Source organism: Lepidochelys kempii, chromosome 10, assembly GCF_965140285.1.
Source record: "Lepidochelys kempii isolate rLepKem1 chromosome 10, rLepKem1.hap1, whole genome shotgun sequence".
Classification (NCBI taxonomy): Eukaryota; Metazoa; Chordata; order Testudines; family Cheloniidae; genus Lepidochelys; species Lepidochelys kempii.
The window spans coordinates 20828021-20842876 of record NC_136389.1 but is presented as its reverse complement, the minus strand read 5'-3'; the positions used below and the strand labels follow the sequence as shown (position 1 = coordinate 20842876).

Here is a 14856-nt window from a genome sequence, read left to right as displayed (position 1 = left end):
ACAAGGCAATGAGCTGCTGCTGTGTAGCAATGCAGAATCCGTGTCTGCCAGCACCCAGGAGACGTATGGTGACAGTGAGCTGAGCAGGCTGCATGCCTGCAATGGTATGGCGTCTGCACAGGTAACTCAGGAAAAAAGGCACGAAACGATTGTCTGCCGTTGCTTTCACGGAGGGAGGAAGGGCCTGACGACATGTACCCAGAACCACCCATGACAATGTTTTTGCCCCATTAGGCATTGGGATCTTAACCCAGAATTCCGATGGGCGGCGGAGACTGCGGGAACTGTGGGATAGCTACCCACAGTGCAATGCTCCAGAAGTCAATGCTGGCCTCAGTACTGTGGAAGCATCCACAAGACACAGCAATTGTGAACACCATTTGAAGCAAATTTACATAGATGGCAAACAGATCTCATTTTAATTCAGAAATTTCCATGTGGTACGGAGTCTTTTTGTTTTAATTCAAATGAACTTATGCTTTCTCTTTACTCTTCAGAGAAAGCTTGGACCCTTTTAATTGAAAATTTCAATAAACAAGTTTTAAAATAAACAGAAAAAAGGCCAGAGTGGGTAGAACCTAACTACAGAAGTTAAACAAATATTTGAACATATGCAAATATGGCTTAGATGCTAATACTTTTTTGCCTGAGGATAGTACCTTGACTCCATTGCTAACAGATTTTCGTGCCTAAGCTAGACAGAAGTAGACAGAAGTATAAAGGCTTCTACAGTGCCAGAAATGTTGTTTTTGCAAAAAGCCACTACACAGAAGTCATTTCTGTTCCCCACTGGTGTCTGTAAAGGTAAAAGTAAAGAACCTCTGGTAAATTTACAAAGGTAGGAAATAGCCCAGGTTTTCTGACTACTAATCCTTCCAATAGTTAAAATTTGCATATTTGCATACATGTGTGAGAAAGAGTTGCTCTTGAACACTGAATGGTTGTCTTGTTTGCCTACAATCACTGTACCACCATTTTACTGAGTTACTAGGGTCCTACTCTGAAAACACACACAAGAGTAACTCTGTTCACCTAAATTGTTCCAATGAGCTTCTCATGCAAGTAAAGGTATTATCCCTGTGCATAAGTGTTCAAAGATTGGTCCCTTAGTTTGCGATTCACCTTCAGATACCAAGAATATTTTAGAAGTTTGTCATTCAGTTGTTTCACTTCTGGAATCCCCTCGCAAATATGATTTCTTAGAGCCATATTACTCACCTGATAAACATGGAATGCATTAGCAGCTTTTCCTCGTAGAAAGACTGAGGGAATCCAAACATTTATAAGGGCACGATTTGATCTGAGCAAAAGAAGAGACAAGTTTAAAATAGGGAATCATCTTTACATATAAAATAAACCTACAAAGTGTCTACCTCCAATGCTTGCAAAATGTCCACAGTGAGCAACAGAACCAGAACCAAAACTTTCAGAACACTTGAAACATCACAATTTTGCCTGAATATTTTGAACTTATTAAACCTAAAAGTAACAGTAAGTTAGGAACCATTAGGAAAGGGATAGATAATAAGACAGTAAATATCATAATGTCACTACATAAATCCATGGTATGCCCACATGTTGAATACTGTGTACTGTTCTGGTCATCCCATCTGAAAGAAGATATATTAGAATTAGAAAAGGAACATAGAAGGGCAAAAATGATTGGGGTATGGAACAGCTTCCATATGATGAAAGATTAAAAAGACTGGGATCGTTCAACTACGGAAAGACAGTTGAAAGGAGACATGACAGAAGCCTGTAAAATCATGAATGATGTGAAGAAAGCGAATAAGGAAGTGTTATTTACCCCTTCACATAACACCCGATGAAAATAATAGGCAATAGGTTTACAACAAACAAAAGGAAGTACTGCTTCACACAATGCACAGCCAACCTATGGAATTCATTGCCAGGGGAGGTTGTGAAGTTTAAAACTATAACTATGTTAAAAAAAGAACTAGGTGAGTGCATGGAGGATAGGCCCATTAATGGCTATTAGCCAAGACGGTTAGGCATTCATGGACAGAGGACAGTTATCTCGCGATGGACTTCATCTGAGTAAGGAAATAGACTTCTAGGATGGAGGCTGGCACAACTGATTAAGAGAGCTTTAAACTAGGAATCTGGGGGAGATGGCTGGGAGATGTCCAAGTAATCTCCACGCCGGATTTTAGCATTAAGAGGGAAGAAAAAAAAAAAGGAAGGAAGGATACAGTCGTGGGTAGGAGAATGTATATAAGGAGGAAGGGCAGTGTGGATACCAGTCTAATAGGTTATACTGGCTGTAGAATGACCGTGCCTAATAGGGTACAGAATGTGAGCGAGGCCAAACAGCAAAAATTAAGATGTTTGTACATCAATGCGAGGAGCCTACGTAACAAAACGGAGGAACTAGAGCTACTGATGCAGGAAGTGAATCCAGATATTATAGGGATAACAGAAACATGGTGGAATAGTAGTCATGAGAGGACTACAGGTATTGAAGGGTATGTGCTGTTTAGGAAAGACCGAAATAAAGGTAAAGGTGGTGGAGTAGCATTGTATATCAATGATGAGGTAGAATCCATCTGGGCAAAAATTACATTGGGGAAGAAAACTATTAGAGCCTCCCCTGGGATAGTGCTTGGGGTGTGCTATACACCTCCGGGATCTAATTTGGATATGGATAGAGCCCTTTTTAATGTGTTTAATAAAGTAAATAGTAATGAAAACTGTGTGATCATGGGAGACTTTAACTTCCCAGATATAGACAGGAGGACGAGTGCTAGTAATAATAATAGGGCTAAGATTTTCCTAGATATGATAGCTGATGGATTCCTTCATCAAGTAGTTGCTGAACCGATTAGAGGGGATGTCATTTTAGATTTGGTTTTGGTGAGTAGTGAGGACCTCATAGAAGAAATGGTTGTAGGGGATAATCTTGATTCAAGTGATCATGAGCTAATTCAGTTCAAACTGAATGGAAGGATTAACAAAAATAAATCTGCAACTAGGGATTTTGATTTCAAAAGGGCTGACTTTCAAAAATTAAGGAAATTAGTTAGGGAAGTGGATTGGACTGAAGAACTTATGGATCTAAAGGCAGAGGACACCTGGATTACTTTAAATCAAAGCTGCAGAAGCTATCGGAAGCCTGCATCCCAAGAAAGGGGAAAAAATTCATAGGCAGGAGTTGTAGATCAAGCATCTCAGAGAGGTGATTAAGAAAAAGCAGAAAGCATACAGAGAGTGGAAGATGGGAGGGATCAGCAAGGAAAGCTACTTTATTGAGATCAGAACATGTAGGGATAAAGTGAGACAGGCTGAAAGTCAAGTAGACTTGGACCTTGCAAAGGAAATTAAAACCAATAGTAAACGGTTCTATAGCCATATAAATAAGAAGAAAACAAAGAAAAAAGAAGTGGGACCACTAAACACTGAGGATGGAGTGGAGGTCAAGGATAATCTAGGCATGGCCCAATATCTAAACAAATACTTTGCCTCAATCTTTAATAAGGCTAAAGAGGATCTTAGGGATAATGGTAGCATGACAAATGGGAATGAGGATATGGAGGTAGATATTACCATATTTGAGGTAGAAGCGAAACTCAAACAGCTTAATGGGACTAAATTGGGGGGCCCAGATAATCTTCATCCAAGAATATTAAAGGAATTGGCACCCAAAATTGCAAGCCCATTAGCAACAATTTTTAATGAATCCGTAAACTCAGGGGTTGTACCGTATGATTGGAGAATTGCTAACATAGTTCCTATTTTTAAGAAAGGGGGAAAAAAGTGATCCGGGTAACTACAGGCCTGTTAGTTTGACATCTGTAGTATGCAAGGTCTTGGAAAAAATTTTGAAGGAGAAAGTAGTTAAGGACATTGAAGTCAATGGTAAATGGGACAAAATACAACATGGTTTTACAAAAGGTAGATTGTGTCAAACCAACCTGATCTCCTTCTTTGAGAAAGTAACAGATTTTTTAGACAAAGGAAACGCAGTGGATCTCATTTACCTAGATTTCAGCAAGGCATTTGATACCGTGCCACATGGGGAATTATTAGTTATATTGGAAAAGATGGGGATCAATATGAAAATTGAAAGGTGGATAAGGAATTGGTTAAAGGGGAGACTACAACGGGTCCTACTGAAAGGTAAACTGTCAGGCTGGAGGGAGGTTACCAGTGGAGTTCCTCAAGGATCAGTTTTGGGACAAATCTTATTTAACCTTTTTATTACTGACCTCGGCACAAAAAGTGGGAGTGTGCTAATAAAGTGTGCGGATGATACAAAGCTGGGAGGTGTTGCCAATTTAGAGAAGGACCGGGATATCATACAGGAGGATCTGGATGACCTTGTAAACTGGAGTAATAGTAATAGGATGAAATTTAATAGTGAGAAGTGTAAGGTTATGCATTTAGGAATTAATAACAAGAATTTTAGTTATAAGCTGGGGACGCATCAATTAGAAGTAACGGAGGAGGAGAAGGACCTTAGAGTATTGGTTGATCATAGGATGACTATGAGCTGCCAATGTGATATGGCCATGAAATGTGATATGGCGAGCCCGTCCGGTTTGTTTACCTGCTGCATCCGCAGGTTTGGCCGATCGCAGCTCCCACTGGCCGCGGCTCGCTGTGCCCGGCCAATGGGGGTTGTGGGAAGTGGGACGTACTGGCCGCCGCTTCCTGCAGCCCCCACTGGCTGGGCACAGCGAACCACGGCCAGTGGGAGTCACGATCAGCCGAACCTACGGATGCAACAGGTAAACAAACCTGCTGGGCCTGCCAGGGGCTTTCCCTGAACAAGCAGCATCCAAAGTTTGGGAAACACTGAGCTAGATATATGGATTTTAGGCTAACAAAGGTTAAAGGCCAGAAAAATCACACATTAAAATAATTCAGGCCGAAATGTGGGATTTTTAGTCCAATTGTATTTTTTCAGTACTTTTTCTACAATTTTCTTATTTAAAAAAATTGTGGTACACTAATGTTCATCTTCTGCAGTGGGAAATGAACAATTATAGAAGAGCATGGCAAAAAAAAAAGCAAAAGAGAGAAACCACTTTTTAGTTGTGTCATTATCCCCCCTGGCATTCCCACGGGGATTTAGTTGGTCACAACTGCTGCTGAACCATTAGCGGACTAAACCAACTGAAAACTAAAACAAGCTCCCAAAGGATGTTCAGATGCAGCATAAAACTGAATTCCTCCTGTCCCAAGATTAAAAAAAAAACTAAACAGGACAAAGATTCTGAAAGTTAGCTGCTTTATTTCCAACAACAGCATATCCAGTGATGAGCTGCTAAAATCTTAACAACCGGTTCCCCCCTCAACCCCCCCAACCCGACGCCTGCCCAATCCATCCTCTCCCCTGACTGCCCCAGATCCAGGCAGGAGGGTCTCGTGAGCCACCATAGTGGGTGCCTGCCCTGCCCCGCCCCTAAGAGCCAGAGGGATCTGCCGGGGGGAGAGGTGGGGAGTCCTGGCGCTGCTTACCTGTGACAGCTCCGGAAAGCATCCAGCAGGTCCCTCTGGGCGGGGCGGGGAAGTGAAGCTGGGGGATAGCAGGAGGAGCGGCCGCTCCCCCCACTGATCACATCAAAAGTGGCACCTTAGGCGCCAACTCAGTGGGTGCTCCGGGGCTGGAGCCCCCACAGGGAAAATTTGGTGGGTGCGGAGCCCCCACTGGCAGCTCCCCGCCCTGCGCCTGGCCCCAGCTCACCTCACCTCCACTCCGCCTCCTCCCCTGAATGCGCCGCCCCACTCTGCTTCTCCGCCCCCAGTTTCCTGCGAATCAGTTGTTGGCACAAGAAGCCAGGGGTGGCTGAGAAGCAGGGAGGCAGAGGCGAGCTGGGGCAGGGAGCAGTTCCCCTGCGCGGGCCCACCCAGGTTACCTGCTGCAGCGCGGGCAGCCCTCCTCGCGCCCCCCTGCCAAGCTTCTCTCCACTCCGCTTCCACCTCCCTGGGCCTGAGCGCAAAGCTGCCGCCTGCTTCTCAGCCCCCCCTCCCTTCCCCCTGGCTTCCCGCGCGAACAGCTGATTCTCGGGAAGCCGGGCGGGGGCGGGTGGAGAAGCAGAGCAGGGAGGTGTGTAACTCAGGGGCTGAACGGAGGTTCTAAAAGGACTTCTAAATTTAACAACCGGTTCCAGTGAACCGGTGCAAACCGGCTCCAGCTCACCACTGAGAATACCCCTGTTTGGTAATTCACTTATTGGAAATTATGGAGCGAAAGCAATGTATTAGAACTGACCATTTGTTCCCCACCTCCCACACAGATAGTATAAAGATACAAAATTTCACATCCATTTACTGCAAACTCACATTTCAAAATCTGACAAACTCTGGTCTTCAGATGTCTGACTCAAATCCCCAGGGACCTGACATCATAAAAAAAAAATCATGATTATTATGCTTTCCATAATGAAGGTAGGATATTATATGGAAATGACTGTTCAACATGCAGATGAAAAGCTGTATTGTAAAACAATAAAAGAAAAAAACTGTTTTGAAGTAATATAAACATGAGACCCTGGTAAGTTCTCCATTAACTTTACCAAAACCCATTACTAATTCCAAGTCATATAAAAGCATGCATTTCTGAGAAAAATAACTAATTAGAATTTAACATATAAATGGTGCCCCTCACCCCTATATTCTGGTACAGAGGCCATTACCCAATGGAACTGGTGTGGTTCTGCTGCAGAAGGAAGGAAGCAGGATGCTGGGACCACAAAACAGTGTGTCTGTACCCACTATAAGCCAGACCAGACCAGCTACACAGAGGCTCACACAGCACTCAAATATACAGACGGGGAAAGTTGTGTGCATGAGTGGAACTGGTTTGGTGACTCTGACGTTATGTGGCATCCGTTGGGTATTTCTCCTCAATGCACCACAGCCAAAGAAGCTCTGCTTCTACACCATAGTTCTGCGGGAGGATTCTCTTTTGCAGCTGGTGAGAAACTTAACAGCACACAGTCCTGTCACTCAGGTTGTTTTTTGGGTTCTGGATTTATCCTTCAAAATATGGGACTCTGCACAAATTCCCTCTCCGCAGTTTTTCTTTTAGCTCTCTAGAAAAGGCTAGTATTACACATAACAAAACAAAGTAAGCATGCAATATTATTATAACTGTCCCTCGTCACTCTTTGCCAGGCTTCCAATTAGCCTCCAGCTTTTACCACGATGACAGCTACCAGTTGGCCTGCCTTTAATGATTATTTTCTTCTATTAACAGATAAAGAACAGGCATGAGACAAGAACAATTTGGCTAATTTAAAAATAAAAAAGTGACGGTTAAAAGTAGCCCTGTACACATAAAATTGAATCCAGGTAATATTAGGGGAAGAATAGTGTTAGCCAATGTATATATTTGTTAGGGGTATGACATAATATATTAATATGTATTACATACAATATTAATATTGTACACATCTCAGACATGAATGCTGAGTAGTCATGCTAAGTCGTACAACTGAGAATTGTATTATGTTTTTCACTGAATGCTGTTTATGCCTATTCCCTCAAGCTAACGTATATGCCCCCCTAACATTCTGCAATAGATGATTCAACTCTTGGCACAATCAGATACATGTTGGAAATCAGATATATGAATAGTATGTCCTGGTACTCTAAGGAGGTGCTTCCATGGGCCACTGACACCTGGAATGTGGTATGCACAACAAAGATAAGGAAGGTACTGGATGGTACAAAAAAACAAGATAAGAAACAGGTGCAGACCAGGGTGGATAAAAATCAATGATTTGTTTTAAAAAAATATTTAAAAATCTGATTTTTTTATTTAAATCTGATTTTTTTGATAAAATACTTTTTGAGGAAAAAACCTATCTAAAGATAGTTTTAATTAAGATACATTATAGCTCAAAGTTATCTCATCATGGAATAGGGATTATAAATTCTAATTCTATAGTATGAGACAATATATTCATGTAATATTTAAGAAAAGTTTTGTAAATGTGTTCCAACAGTTCATGGATTAGGGACCCAATCTTATGGGGTTCCACAGGCTTCTGTATAGATTATTTAGGAAAATCTTTCTATCTACCCAATGGGACTCAGTGCTCAGTCTAAAAGATACCATCAGAGATGCTTAGTTTGCAGTTCTCTAATTGTGGATTTGTCTTTCCAGAGGTAACATGCTTGTTAACAGCAAAAATGGTTTAAAATAAATAAGTAATACACAGATGTGAGAAATAACAGACCTCAGCTCTATTGTCCCTCTGCAAATTTGTGTACACAGAATCAATCCCTTACCTCTCTCTAAAAGTGCAAAGTTTCAAAAAGTTCAATGAATAGAAGATTGTTGTTGGTGGTGAAATAGATCTGGACAAGGAGAAATCTGTAAATAAATGTGAGAAGCGACGGACATATGCTTGTTTTGTTAAAATATTATGTTTTCTGTTGAAGAAAAAAATCCAAACTACATAACGTTGTTGTTTTAGTTAAAAAAAACAATTTAAATGTCTGTCTGGTGATGTTCTTCTCCTAATATAACACTGCAAGAAAATCCTCCAAATATTAATGATTAACCTGTTGAATTGGAGATAGTTCACCTCCCAATGACTTCATAAATATCTGCTTCAATTACCTTTGGTAAATGAAATAACCAAACAATCACTCATTTTCTGATATAGCAGTAAAAGTAACCTGAAAAGTTTTCAAAATAAAGCACTGTTTAAAAAATGAATAGTGTATACCTTCTAAAAATGAAACCTACATCTATCTGTGAGTTGTGAAGAATATGCATTAAGGTTATAATAACCAACAAGAATGCACTTTTATGTAAAAAACCATGATTAAATCGAGTTTTCCTGACTAGTGATTTAAATCATGATTTAAATCAAATCTATTCTGGTGCAGACTCATGGGTTGAATCTTGGATAGATATGTAGAATCTTGGGTAATATATAGCTGGGAAACAACTATAGTATAAATACTCAGTGCATACTGTGGGAGCAGACCTTCTATATAAGGTGAACTTTGAGAGATTGCTTCCCCAAAAGGGCGGTATGTACATCTCTTTTTCATGTTTCTTTTTCATGCTTTATTTGTTTTTCATGCTTTATTCTTGACTAATAAACTCACTATGCTTGGCTATTTGGAATCTTAAATATTTGTAATATCAGATCAGAAATGTAGTCAAGTAATTAGCTATACCTAGTCACTAGTGGATATTTCCGGGTCTGTGAATTTCCTGCCGCCTTGGGTATTTGATATGGCAGATCAGTTATCCTTCTTGGATATTGGGGTTTAAAGACAATGCCTGCAACATAGTTAAAACTCCAACACCGAACTCTACTTTTCAACACCAAAGGAACATTACCTCTCATCTTAACCTGGCTAAGCATGGAAAAATTCCTTCCTGTGGTGACTAGCTACACCCTGATCCCAGTGAGAACTGTGATTCCCTGTCTGAAATCAGGCTTAATGGCTGATAGATGTGCTCTCTAAACTGGACCAAACTATGCAGAGGCAGGAGGATGGGAGAAGCTCCCGCAAGGCAAGCAGCCATTAGTTCCTCTGAGCAGACACATTGGCAGGATTTGAAACACCCTCCAATTCCTGGGCAGCCTCAGAGGTAGTCTCTTCCTACACAAGGCAATCCAGAAGCAAGTGAGATGGGAGAATATCTCTGTCTCTTCCTGAACCAGAAAGTTACACGTTTACATGAAAGATGTGGAAGTGAGGTCTTGATTGCCAGAGGCCACCTTACTTTTTGCCAAGCCTGGGCAACTGGAGAGGATATGTGAGGAGATGGAGACCTCCATTCTAAAGACGAGCTCATAGATGTTGGAACTAGTGGTGCTGCTGCACCTCTTGGCTTGAAGTTGTTTCCATCATGTACAGGGTTTACAGTTTGGTTCAATGGCTCTCAGCCCCTCACTTTACAAATTGTTCCAGCACCCCTGGATTAGCTATGCAAAAGGACAATGGGAAGATAAAAAACAACTTCATGGCATCATGGTGACGTTTCACTCCATATTCTTTATGAAAATATGCTTATGATATGAATATGACATAACTGAGATGTACTTTATGCAAGATGGGTCTTGTAAGATATCATTGGAAAGGTTATCATTTACTGAATGTAATTATCCAATTTGTATGCCTGTATCGTTTCTATATCAGAAGTTAGGAATACTGACTATGTATCTGCATTTCAACTATGCTACTTTGGGTGACGCTCACTGCTAACACTTCAGGTACAACAATGGAAAAGCCCATCAGTGAGGACAATGGACTGTGAAAAGGCTTGACCTTCCTGTGGATGCTCCCTACTGCCACTGACTCATGGAATGTGATACTAGAGTCAGGTGGTCTTGTCACCTGATACTAAACATTACCTGGGACTTTCCACTGGAAGGTAAGAGGGGGATCAAGTTTAGGAAACAGGATTCCCGCCTTATGTAAATCCGATTGAAGGGTGGGGAGGAAGGCAAACGGAACTCTTCCTCTCTATAGCCTGTCTGCCCAAGAAGAAAGACTGCTAAAGCCACCTGAAGGGAAGGCAAGGGGAGAGTCCGGACTGAGACGGGGGTCCAGTCTGAAAAGGAATACAACTGGAACTCTGAATCACAGAAACTTTGCAACCTGCCTAAAATAACATTTAGGGTAAGAATTTACATTTTGTAACTTGTTTCTTAAGTATATTGAGTTTAGCTTGCGTGTTTTACTTTACTTAGTCAGTAATCTGCTTTGTTCTGTCTGTTATCCCTTATATTCACTTAAAATTCACCTTTCGTAGTTAATAAACTTATTTCTTGTTTGTAATATAAAACCCAGTTTATGTAATTTGTAACGGGGAGGGGGGGAATTGTGCATCTCTCCCTCCACATTGAGGGAGGGGGTGAATTTCATAAAACCTTTGGGTTTGTACCCCTTAAAGGGAGTGGGCACAAGAGTATTGGGGCGAGCCCCTAAGGCTGAATCTTTCCAGAGCGGATCTCTGTCACACTGTGCAGCTGGGTGTGGCCCTGCCTGTGTGCTTGGCTGGAAGAAGCTTGTGAGCCTAACCCAGCAAGGCCAGGTAAAGGGGACCCAGGCTGGCAGAATAGGCTGACTCAGTGGCATCCCAGCACATTAGGTGACACCCCAAAGGCCCAAACCTGTCACAATCACTTCATGTCTTTTCTAAATGTGTATGTTTTATAAATTGTTCTGAGTTTGTCTGTGTTTGACTAAAGAGGATTATCCATGAACATTTAGAACCTTAGGGTATCCCCAGTATCTCATATGACATACCAAATATTTCACACAAAGGTAAGCTTTACAACAAACAGCACAGTTATTACATCTATGCTCAGAACTTTTATGTAAGGTCAACAGCTGAGGAAAACAAAACAAAGACAGACAAAAAATCTGTTTCTATCAGAAGCTGTTCCGGGTGCAGGTTATTGCCATCACACTTCCATTGAATAACAGTGCATTCGCAGTTATTTTTAAAATGCAAAGCCGGTAATTTAAAAATCTCCCAGTATAATTATTTGAATCAATAATACAAAGTGGTTTATGCCACAGATGTCAGCAAATGAAACAGAACCCCAGGCTTGATAGCAGATTCTATGCAGACAGTGTTGAGTGAGCACAAGGGGAAAACGAGAGGGGGAAATTTTAAGGCAACAGAGAAAAGAGATGAGGAAGAAAAGCTGCAGGAAAGGAGATGGGCAGCGTAAAAAGATTCTAGAGACAGCTGAATGTGAAGAAGCAGAAAAGGATACAAATGGTAAGAATGATGTTTGGCTCCTATACAACATATTATAAAAATTTAAATACACCAAATCATACAGGAAAAACTGACATTTAATCTCCATGATCTGGTGACATTGGGCAACTACAAAAACTTAATTCCTAGCAGTTATGAAATCAGTGGAATCCCACAATAGGTTATGAAAACCAATCTATCACCTGAGTCTGTGCTTTCATCCCCTGTAATCATGGTGCCATTTGTACTATTCATAATTAAACCTAAGAAATGCTCTGTTGATTAAATAACCTGATAGCTGAATATCCTTTGCTATATTTCAGCTGTAATACTGTTGGATGGCTGTAAAATCAGGCTTCCTTGTTATCCTACATAGCACTTCCACTTCCCCTCTCCTTGTATTTAAGGAATTAAAATTTCCATGGTTAAATCTAAGCTTTAGCTTCAGAACTCACCCCTCTATTCCTTTGGTCCACCAGAGCCTGGATTTGTTATTTTTTTGGGGCACAGTGTATAGCACACCTTTTCCTTAGTGAGACTGCTGATTGGTGTTATTATAAGCAGAAAGTTTTTATGTTGTTTGTCCAAGCAGTTTAATAGCATCACTGAGTTCAAATAACATGTAATAAGGTTATACTGCTCATATGAAACTGCGGTAAAGCACCAGAATCTAAGATGAATGATGAAAAACAATGAAAATTCTCAATTTAAAAAACATTATGTGATAAGTTTAATGAAAAATTATTTCTAGCAGCTTTTTTATTTTTCTCCATGAAAAATAATATTTTACTCAACTGAACTTTAAAATAAAAATAGCATCTCTCATATGACACTAACTGTAAGAATTTGCAAGGGACAAATAAGCCAACCATTCAATATTATTAAATAATAATAATTTAAAAAAAAGGATTTGTCCCAAAGCTGCTTATGGTTAAGCAGCAGGTCCAGCTGCTAATGATCACAAATATAAGCTGTTTCAAGAGTAGGATAGGGATTCAATCCCAGCTTTATTTTATTTATATATAAAAAATGCAAACCAACTTTCCCTCTAGCAGATGATTCTGCTCCTGACTCCTTTTCTGTACAGAAAAGAATGATACCCATGGCAGGAGCAGGATCAGCTACTAGAGAGAAAGCTGGTTTGCATCTATTACAAACACTATGCATCAGCAACCAGAGAATATACCTCTGTCAGGAATTATTTTTGTTCACTGAACTAATGTTATAATATTTACCAAAAACAAATTCCTAGCCCACCAGATTTCTAAAATGAACACAAACTGTATCTATCTTCAGACTTCATAAACAGCCATTGATTAAAAAGATTGAGGGGTGGAGGTGGGGATTTTGGAAATAGGCAAAATTAACAAAAACCAAAATGAAGTCTTCTCTTTAACCTGCAAAATGTTTAAATAGGTGTCTCTGCTTGAGATAAATCTTCAAAGCATGACAGCTTCTGAGAAATTTTTCCTTTAGATGTAAAATAGGATAAAATAATCAACACTGTCAGCCTGGAAGTATGGACCATTTATCACTAACTTAGCACGCACACTATATTTTTATAATTACAAGTGCTATGATTACATCTAGCTGAGGTGTTTAATGCCCATTTTGCTTCAGTCATCACTAAAAAGGTTAATGGTGACCAGATACTCAACACAATATTAACAAGGGGGAAAGAACACAAGCCGAAATAGGGAAAGAACAGGTTAAAGAGTATTTAGATAAGTTAAATGTATTGAAGTCAGCAAGGCCTGATGTAATTCATCCTAAGGTATTTAAGGAACTAACTGAAGCAATCTCAGAACCATTAGCAATTACCTTTGAGAACTCATGGAGGACAGGTGAAGTCCCACAGAACTAGGAGAAGGGCAAACATAGTACCGTACCTATCTTTAAAAAAGGGAACAAAGGGGATCCAGGGAAGTATAGATCCATCAGCCTAACTTGGATACCTGAAAAGCTACTGGAACAAATTATTGAACAATTTGTAAGCACCTAGAGAATAACAGCGTTATAAGGAATAGCCCTCATGGATTAGTTAAAAAAGAAATCATGCCAAACCAACCTAATTTCCTTCTTTGACAGGGTTACTGGCCTAGTGGATGGAGGGAAGCTGTACATGTGATATAATCTGTGGTGAGCTGGAGCTGGTTCCCACCGGTTCGCTAGAACCAGTTGTTAAATTTAGAAGCCCTTTTAGAACTGGTTGTTCCACGAGGGACAACCGGTTCTAAAAGGGCTTCTAAATTTAACTGGCCAAAGTGGCGCCTTAGGCGCTGACTCCATGGGTGCTCCAGCCCTGGAGCACCCAAGGGGAAAATTTGGTGGGTGCAGAGCACCCACCGGCAGCTCCCCACCCCACCCCCACCTCACCTCTGCTCCGCCTCCTCCCCTGAATGCGCCGCCCCGCCCTGCTTCTCTACTCCCCCAGGCTTACCGCAAATCAGCTGTTCCTGCGGGAAGCTGGGGAAGGCTGAGAAGCAGGCCGCAGCTTCCCGCTCAGGCCCAGGGAGGTGGAGGTGAGTGGGGGGGGGGGGCACGAGGTGAGTGGGGGGGGGCACGAGGAGGGCCGCCCACGCTGCAGCAGGTAACCCGGGGGTGGGGGTGGAGACGGGACGCGCGCAGGGGAACCACTCCCCGCCCCAGCTCACCTCTGCCACCCTTGGCCTGAGTGTGAAGCCGCCACCTGCTTCTCAGCCCTCCCTGGCTTCCCACCAAACAGCTGATTCACGGGATGCTGGGGGAGGGGACGGAGAAGCAGAGTGGGGCAGCGCGTTCAGCGGAGGAGGCGGAGCAGAGGTGAGGTGAGCTGGGGCCAGGCACGGGGCAGGGAGCTGCAGGTGGGTGCTCTGCACCCACCAAATTTTCCCCATGGATGCTCCAGCCCTGGAGCACCCGGGGAGTCGGCGCCTAAGGTGCCACTTTTGATGTGATCAGTGGAGGAGCAGCTGCTCCCCCTGCTCCCCCCCCAGCTATGCTCCCCCACCCCTAGGAGCCAGAGGGACCTGCCGGATGCTTCCTGGGAGCTGCCCCAGGTAAGCACCTCCAGGACTCCCCACCTCGCCCCCCGGCAGGTGCCTCTGGCTCTTAGGGGTGGGGTGGGCACCCACTACGGTGGCCCACGAGACCCTCCTGCCCAGTTCTAG

General features: G+C 42.1%; 1 protein-coding gene across 1 annotated transcript in view; it reads right to left on the bottom strand.

The window, feature by feature from the left end:
• The window catches only part of SNX29 (sorting nexin 29), a 454788-nt gene that overhangs the window by 192794 nt on the left and 247138 nt on the right, over nt 1-14856 (bottom strand). The window contains 2 exon segments of the mRNA XM_073362374.2: nt 1219-1300; nt 6307-6362. Coding sequence (XP_073218475.1) covers nt 1219-1300; nt 6307-6362 — 138 coding nt within the window.